This window comes from Prunus persica, chromosome G1 (assembly GCF_000346465.2).
Source record: "Prunus persica cultivar Lovell chromosome G1, Prunus_persica_NCBIv2, whole genome shotgun sequence".
In the NCBI taxonomy this organism is placed as follows: domain Eukaryota; kingdom Viridiplantae; phylum Streptophyta; class Magnoliopsida; order Rosales; family Rosaceae; genus Prunus; species Prunus persica.
In genome coordinates this window covers 44,556,861-44,565,125 of record NC_034009.1, presented here as the reverse complement: position 1 = coordinate 44,565,125, position 8,265 = coordinate 44,556,861, and the positions used below count along the sequence as shown (strand labels likewise).

Genomic DNA, 8,265 nt, shown 5'->3' with positions numbered 1-8,265 from the left:
AATATAAAAGATAAAAATAAATAATATAATAATAGTTTGTAGACTTGAATTGCCTAGTCCCATGGAGTGATGGACTTTTTTCATGAGTCAAATGGATAGACAATATACCACCTAAATTGTTATAGTACAATTTTGTCTATTTCATTTGCACAGTCCCGATCTCTTGAACCACAGGAGTCCAAGAGATTATGGTCACCCACCGTTGGATATTAATTCAATGGTTCAAAAAAGTTTCTTAAAAGGAGTGCAATAGTAAGTGAACCGTTGAATTTACATCCAACGGTGAGTGACCACAAATTTTTTAGACCCCTGTAGTTCAAGAGATCAGGATTGTTCATTTGCATACTCCCATGAAGATGCTCTTCGTATCCCTATTTGTAGAGAGTCGATGGTTAATAGGAAATATTTTTTTTTGTTTAGAAGTAAAAATTTAAACGTCTTCATGTAAGTTTCCCGTAAAAAGTATACGCACCCTATTTTTTATATTCTTCTCTCCTTCACGTTTCAAGCTACACGCAGACGCCGCCACCATCCCTCCTCTCACCTTCTCAATCTGATCGGTTTTTCCATTGAAGAAACCTGTGACTAAGACCTCTCCACTGAAGGTGAGTTCTTTTTGTTCCCTGTATAATCAATTTTATATATTGTTTTTACCAGTCTCTAATTACATTTTTCTTGATATTGAATTTATGCTCTGCAACTTGCATCTCTGTTTGCATTTTTTGTTGAACGATTTACTCCCTTTTTTTTGGGCCTTTTGTAAAATTATTGAGTTCATTATATTCCTATGCAATTTGAAGTGATTAAATTCATGTTTTGGGTACATAAAGCTCTGACCACAATGAAACACACATATGCATAGTGCTTAAAGCTGCTTTTGACTTCATTGAACTTTTGGTTCTATCAAGTCATTAGTGATTTTTTGTTTGGGATGTATCCGAGTGATAATCCGGGATACATCCCAAATGTGCAAAAAAATTTAGCATATATTGTTAACAATCATATTAAGAGATTATTGCCTTCAAAGCGTAATCCATTTTTGGTAGCCTGTCGTTGGCTTTTATTAGCTTTTGCTTTGATGAACAATGTGCTGTGGACTTTCAGTGTATGTCTAAACCAATTTGAGGGGCTACTATATAGTTCTGATATTTTTCACAGATTCGGTTGTTGGAAAATGCCTTGAATTTATGATACTCTGTTGAGTTCTTTGCTCTGTTTTGGTGGTTTTCCTCTTGCTTGTCAGAATGGTCTTTCAACATTTTAAGCTTTCCTTTTCACCAACGCTCTTAAATGTCGGTACTAGTAGACGTGCTTGCATTTTGTTTCTTCTTGTAGCAGCAAGTGAAATAGTTGTAGACTTTTAACAAAATAAAGAATTTACTTTCCTAGTTATTCCTTTTATTGTTTAGGTGACGAATGGAATCCACGATCAAGCATGCTGTGGTGGTGAAAGTTATGGGTCGGACTGGATCTCGAGGGCAGGTGACTCAAGTGAGAGTCAAGTTTCTGGATGATCAGAATCGTTTCATCATGAGGAATGTCAAGGGACCAGTGAGGGAGGGGGATATCCTTACCTTGCTCGAGTCTGAGAGGGAAGCCAGAAGATTGCGTTGATAGGAGATGGGTCTTCTTCGCTGATGCGTTTACTTCTCAGCTTCGGTTAGTTGCAAACAACTGTTATTTATGCTACTGGTGAACTGCAGTTACGTTGCAAATCACTATTCTTATATTTTTAGTTTATGTTTAGCATCACGAACTTGGTATATGGAACCTTTTAAACTTCTATTTCTGAAAATCCTTAGGTTTGGTTGAACATGTAGGCCCAATGGACATCATCTTGGCTAATAATTCAATAATATTTCCACTAAATGCGTAAAATGGAATGACACAGTTACAGAACTTATTCTCCTTTTCTCTTATCCAACTGGTTCCACTCTAGCTAAGACCTCGTTTGTCATCCTCTCTCTTGCGATTGATGCCTGCATATTTCCGTATAAGCTTTACTGAACATTTCAATTTGATTCAGAAATATTCTACAGATGCTGAACTCTGCAACTCTAGCTTTTAAGAGAACTAATAAAATTTCAGGAAAAAGAGAACTAATGAAATTTCAGTTTTAGAGATGGAACCTGCTTTTCCCAATTTGTGAGACTTGTTTTCAGAGCTAGCAAGAGAGCTTGAACAGCAGACCCTGTCAGTAATCCGATCCAAAGCCCTTCTGCTCTTAAGTGTGCTAGAAAAGCCAGCACCACACCCACCGGAGTGCCAACGAGGTAATATGCACCAAGATTTACATATGCACCTATGTGCTGCCATCCAGTTCCTCTAGCAACCCCTAATTGAAATAAAAACAAACATTAAAGGTCTATTCGGAAGCGAAGAAATCAGCCTCCTAGGTCCGTCTATGAGATTTAGGAGGCCCTGTATGAATATTGAAAATGAGGAATTCTATAACACTAGAGCCCTATGTGTTCACACCACTTGCATCACAATCAGCCATGAGCCCTTCTCCGTTCTACTGCCTGTTGTGCCTCTTTTGTACATCTGAGCCTGGTGTGTTCCGAGTTCCTAAGGGCACCAATTACCCTCTAAAGAAGGATTGAAAGTGAGAGAAGTTTTGGAAACAAACCTGAAAGGACTGCTTGTAACCCATCCGTAACAATTGAGAGACTAATAAGAGGAGCCATATCTGCAATACGCTCCACAATTTCCTTGTCGCTGCTGAATGCATATCCTAGAATATGGCGGTAAGAGAAAAGAGCTATGCTTACAACGATCATTTCCACCATTGCAAGAACCATGACAGCACAAACTGTGACTTTAGCAGCCTGAGGATTCCCAGCTCCTAACTCATTTGAAACCCGAGTGCTACGAAATTGCCAAATTATTCTTTGAAAACAATGTAGAAGAATATGAAGATTTTCTGTTGGTGTTTTCCAGGAACAGGTTAGGAGCAAACCTTGCTGTGGCTCCCAACGCATATGGTATGAAGTAGTGCAAGTATGTAATTGTAAAGCTGCTCACAGTGGAGATGAAAAATCAGAAGCAAAATCTCCATAATGTATTGAACAAATTATACATGAAGGAAACATTACCATATAGAAAGCACTGAAGTCTCCAATTTTGGATTTGATAAAATCCCAGAAAGCAATATAAGTACCTCATAGGACCACCATTCAAGGCTACAAATGTGTAGCAGGTCAAATAAAGAAAAACACATACAGATTAGACATTAATGATAGAATCAATCTAATCAACAAACGATATTCACAATATGGGAACAGAACATTTCATTATATATATAGAGGAGCCTTCAAGCGCTAACCGGTTAATAAAAATACAACGATAACCATTTGTTTGAGCCCACTACATAACGTCATATCATGTTCTGAATTTTAGGTTATCATTCAAAGATCACCATTGCAAAAAACAATTAGCTCAATTAGACACCATATAGTCATCTAACTGTAATAAAATAAATAGATGAATATAATACTTTCTATAATTAATGACAAGATTCAAGATAATAATCAAATGGCTAAATGATTTCCGATTCGGCATAACTTTTGCAAGGGTGATCTTGAAATGATGAACGATTTGAATTATGAGAAGACATTGTGGAGTGAGCCCAAACAAGTGATTAACGTCGTATTAAATTACGAACCAGTTAGCGCTTGAGCGCTCGTGTGTGTGTGTGTACAATAAGACTACAATCCTCTTAGAGTGAGGAAGAAAACAGAAAATGATTACCAAACCATTAAAGCTGAAGGAACAGCAAAGCGGAAGAACTCCTTAATGTTTAGAAAGACCTCAATTGAAAGCACATGTGCACGAGTCTTTTCACATGCTACAGAATACTTCATGTAAAACCCAAGTAAAAGCACATTAAACCAACAAGAGAAGCTTATAGCTAATGCTGCTCCAATACTTCCTAGTTTGAGTTTAAAGGTGAGACCCCAACAAAGAGGTACATGCAAACACAGAGCTGCACAAGAGCTATACAGCATTGGAAGAATCAAACTCTGTGTCTGGAAATATCGAACAAGCGATTGAAGTACGGCGTAGGAGAAGAGATTAGGGATGAGACAGAGTGAGTATTTGTGGGCTACATTTGAGATCAAAGGGTCTTGGCCTATCAATTGTAGGATTTTATCTGTGAATATCCATAGTAGAGATATTGGGACACAGACCAAACAGAGACAAAGGATGGATGTGTAAGTGTAAATTCCAAGCTTTTGATATTGCTCTGCGCCATATGCTTGTCCACATAGAGTCTCCAATGCACCAACCAGACCAGACTGCAACATTTTTAAGCATCAATTATCATGAGGAATTAAATTAAGGTAACTTGGCAACTAAGTAAACAAGTCCCCCGAACGAAATTTATGATTTTAACAAGATGCTTGAGTTTCCTAGCTTTGAGTATAAATTAAGTGTTTGGAAGAAGACCAAAAATCATGATTGAAGCTAGTTGTTTGAAATTGAAGGGAGATAAGACCTTAAAATATGAACAAGTTGCATGGCTTGCAGTCAAAGGAGAAAAAGGGAGAGAGGACATTACAAGAAGACTGAAGCCAGTAACACTGGTGAAAGAGGTGGCAATAGAGACCCCAGAAAGCGAGAGCTGATCAACATGTCCAACCATCATCACCGAAACAACCTGTATAAGGTACTGCATCACCGTGACAGCCACCATTGGCGCTGCTACGTAGCTCACCTTCCTAAGCTCTTTTAGGAACACCCTCCATTTCCCTCCCATTTCCTGCCTTAGCTCTGTCAAAGGCAATTGTGCATCTTCAATATTCATTCATAATCTCTAACTACTCCCATACTTTATAATAACAAAACACAAGAAAAGTCCAGAAAAAGAGAGGTGTACATATTTAGTGGTGGATTGTCTTTATTCGATTATCCTGTCGGATTGCATGGGAATAGTCATCTGTATATGGCAAACCGCTCTTCCACTCTCTTGTAATTATTATTATGTTTCTTTATTTTGTAAAAAGCTACCCCACAAGAATGCTACCAAAAATCTGACAAGAAAGTTAAGAATCCACCTAACAATCATAAGGAAAACCAAATACATGCATTACAATTTATATGCGAATTTTTTTGCTCTTTTTGTCCTTGTTTATTACTTAAGCTTCCTGTTTGCAATGAAGTAATATAATGAAACTGATAATAAATAAGCAGGAGAAGGGAAATAAAATATACTAATGTTTTTCGCCCCTTTAAAAAGACATATTGATAAAGATAGTCCTCATACATAATAAGGATAATACATGCAATTCATGTGGATGTCAAAATAGTGGCGGAGTCAGGATTTCACATTAAAGGGGAACTCTTCATAGTTTTTTTATAAAAATAATTAGAAATATCTCGTTTTATTTAATGGTTCAAGCTCTAACCGGTTAATTAGTTAATACTACATTAATAACTACTTATTTTAGCCCACTTCATACTATCATTTCATATTGATCAATAATATATCCATTCATTACAATCATATAATTATTATGAATTTTAAATTTAAAAATCGTTGAAAATTAATCTCATTATCTACACTATTTCAACTATAAAAAAAAAATTCATAAATCCCAAAGTTAAACAAAAGAGGAAGAGAGATTTTCTAAACATCACTAGAAAAAACAAGCTACAAGACATAGAAACCAAAGCGAAAGCACAAAAGCCAACAAGAACTAAAAGCTACGCAGGGATTAGATTATCCAGAGAAACAAATGACCCAAAACACTCGATCTATGTATACATATACATAAGAAAAAATCGAGCAAGAAAAGAATTGAGGGGGCCCTAGGCCCACCCTAGTCCTCAGGTGGCTCTGCCACTAGGTCAAAATGATCGTATTAGCTTCTTTTTATTTTTTATTTCTAAACTCACAAATACAAGACACCATGAGAGATACTTTTTATACAAGCAATCTTGGAGGGGGGGAAATTGAACTTGAAACCTCAATTACACAGATAAATGCTTTTAATTATATAGATTATACTACTTTCTTTTTTGGGTGAATATTTGGATACAATATTAGTTTTCATTTTTCCAAAATAAAAACTAAAAAAAGGTGACCTGCTTTGTCTCAAGTATACGTATAATTAATAAACTAATTAGTTAAGGGATCATAAGTAGGAATCCCATATGGACAAATGCTGCATATTCTCACACTCCCCCAACTCAACCTCCTCATCATAATACTCAACACACGACATGTCGTCCCCTAACAACGACAGACCCTCATGGCAATGAGCCCTGTACATGTACTGCATCCACAGCTTCGGCGAGTCCAATGGCGACTCGTTAATAGCCTGGATTTGACTCGGCGACAGCCCCACCGTCACAGGCATTGAGCTCAAGCCCCTGGGCGAGGACGAGCCACCTGCCGCCTCCGTCGAAACAGCCCCAATTCGCAGCCTCCTAACCCTCAATGCAGCCTCTTGAGCCGCCAATTGCACGTCCATCGGGCTAGAACTCGCCGGCCTCGGCAGGCTATCAATCAGTTCAGGAAAATTCAGCACCGCGCCACGTCCCCTCAGGTGCAATGCAGCCGCATCATAGGCGGCGGCCGCCATTTCTGGCTCTTCGTAGCTCCCAAGCCATATCCGAGTTTTCTTCCCTGGCTCGCGGATTTCAGACACCCATTTGCCCCATTTTCGCTTGCGAACGCCTCTGTATCGTTCTGAAGAAGGGACGTGGTGGCAATCGGCAGCCGGTGGTTCCATTAACGATGGGGGGTTTAGTAAAATTTGTTGGTTTTGTTGAGAGCTTTGATCGAAGGAAGAAATTTTAGTGTGATGAGTATGGATTTGGTGCTTCAGATATATACAAGTACGTTAGTATGTAGAAGCGGTGATTATTAAAGCATTAGGGTGGGGGTTGCTGGAGCGAGGTTTCCAAGTAGTTACGTAAGTGGGAAGATGCTGTCAATTAGCGCATGTGCATATTAGTTTTTTTCCAATCGAATAATGCCACGTGATGATGTTCACATACGGTTTTTTTCTTCTTTTTTTCCGATGATGTTCACACAGTTCATGTACCGTTGCTGTTGTTTTCACTTGTATGTATGAACATATTTTTATGTATGTGACCTGTCATTCTTTAGAAATGGTTGTTTTACAAACAGGACAGGGTATAAAATCTAGGTTATTCGAACTTATTAATAAATTAATAACTTATACATGTAATTGTATACATGATTTTTCTATAACGTGACATGCCGTTGTAGTTTTATTTATCTAGTCAAATTGTAATGTGTATAGCCAGTGATGTCTTTATATATTTTTCTAATGTATAATGCTACTACATTTTGAGTGGCTCGATAACGCCATATCGACATAACGCATAGTACTATGATCATCATAATGGAAAAATTATTCGTTTGATTGAGAATATTTATGTTACTTGACTATCAATCAGAATTTGGTTATTCAAATCATAAAATGACACATCAAGGTGGTTTCAGATTAAGTCGCCAATTAATTTGAAGTCTTATTAATTAGAATGCTAATAATATAATTGAACTTGTTAGGTCTATATTGTATGATGTTTTTCATATATATTATCAGCCAGAACTATTATTCATCATGTAAAATCATGCAAAGTTTGTATTTCAAAAAATAAACACGACTCTACGAAAGTTTTGAACTTATTTAAATTTATTCGTAAAGTGAGTTTAGCTCAAACTATTTTGAAATTATGACTCCATTCTTCATTAGTTTACTTAGTAGTCTCTTAGTGTCAATACACTTTTCTTAGTAGTCTCTTTTAGTTTTTTTTTAAATTTTTAAAATTTTGAATTAACAGAGAAATAGTACACAATCATATGAGATATGAGTCTTTTGCATTTGATTCGGGACCAGAAAAACAGGTCAAAACTTTGCATGAGTGGACCTGTTGTGAGCACATCACAACACACAAAGTACACGAAATAGACTTGGTATGGAAACATAGACGCACACACGTGTATACATATATATTTTTTGAGTGAATTAACAACATAGAATAATACACGAAGCTATAAATATATTATAAAACATGGTTTGTAGGTCAAGGCCTTCACTGTTTTTAGTCATCTAGTTTCAAAAACAGCTGTCTCAAGCTAAGCTTGACTGCCAGCCAGCTGGTTTGTCTCTTCTCTTCATATCCAATCCATGGAAAGAGATGGCCCTTTGTCACCAACAACAACCTTGAAACATGCATGCAATGGGAGGAAAAAAAACAAATTTCTTAGTTGACTGACTGAATCAGTCG

At 37.1% G+C, this 8,265-nt stretch overlaps 3 protein-coding genes across 3 annotated transcripts; 1 reads left to right on the top strand and 2 right to left on the bottom strand.

The window, feature by feature from the left end:
- On the top strand, positions 426 to 1,869 carry LOC109946546 (40S ribosomal protein S28-like). Its single transcript, XM_020554774.1, has 2 exons — positions 426 to 605; positions 1,410 to 1,869. The coding sequence occupies exon 2, from the start codon at positions 1,417 to 1,419 to the stop codon at positions 1,612 to 1,614; it is 198 nt and encodes a 65-aa protein (XP_020410363.1). The 5' UTR covers positions 426 to 605; positions 1,410 to 1,416; the 3' UTR covers positions 1,615 to 1,869.
- Positions 1,766 to 4,785, bottom strand: LOC18791241 (protein DETOXIFICATION 14). The gene is made up of 7 exons (XM_020554772.1): positions 4,562 to 4,785; positions 3,751 to 4,298; positions 3,096 to 3,182; positions 2,960 to 3,016; positions 2,630 to 2,868; positions 2,130 to 2,335; positions 1,766 to 1,979 (listed from the first exon to the last, which is right to left on the bottom strand). The coding sequence occupies exons 1-7, from the start codon at positions 4,757 to 4,759 to the stop codon at positions 1,917 to 1,919; spliced, it is 1,398 nt and encodes a 465-aa protein (XP_020410361.1). The 5' UTR covers positions 4,760 to 4,785; the 3' UTR covers positions 1,766 to 1,916.
- LOC18793988 (ethylene-responsive transcription factor ERF022) lies at positions 5,838 to 7,196 on the bottom strand. The gene has a single exon (XM_007227179.2). The coding sequence runs from the start codon at positions 6,735 to 6,737 to the stop codon at positions 6,138 to 6,140; it is 600 nt and encodes a 199-aa protein (XP_007227241.1). The 5' UTR covers positions 6,738 to 7,196; the 3' UTR covers positions 5,838 to 6,137.

What these genes read in the sequence shown, in the direction of transcription:
- LOC18791241 (XM_020554772.1), bottom strand. Translation starts at nt 4,759, where the DNA reads ATGGGAGGGAAATGGAGGGTGTTCCTAAAAGAGCTTAGGAAGGTGAGC. An exon ending in CCTTCAGCTTTAATGGTTTG is followed by an intron (nt 3,183 to 3,750) that starts GTAATCATTTTC and finishes ACACATTTGTAG; the next exon opens with CCTTGAATGGTGGTCCTATG. An exon ending in TCACAAATTGGGAAAAGCAG is followed by an intron (nt 1,980 to 2,129) that starts GTTCCATCTCTA and finishes GGAAATATGCAG; the next exon opens with GCATCAATCGCAAGAGAGAG.
- LOC18793988 (XM_007227179.2), bottom strand. Translation starts at nt 6,737, where the DNA reads ATGGAACCACCGGCTGCCGATTGCCACCACGTCCCTTCTTCAGAACGA.
- LOC109946546 (XM_020554774.1), top strand. Translation starts at nt 1,417, where the DNA reads ATGGAATCCACGATCAAGCATGCTGTGGTGGTGAAAGTTATGGGTCGG.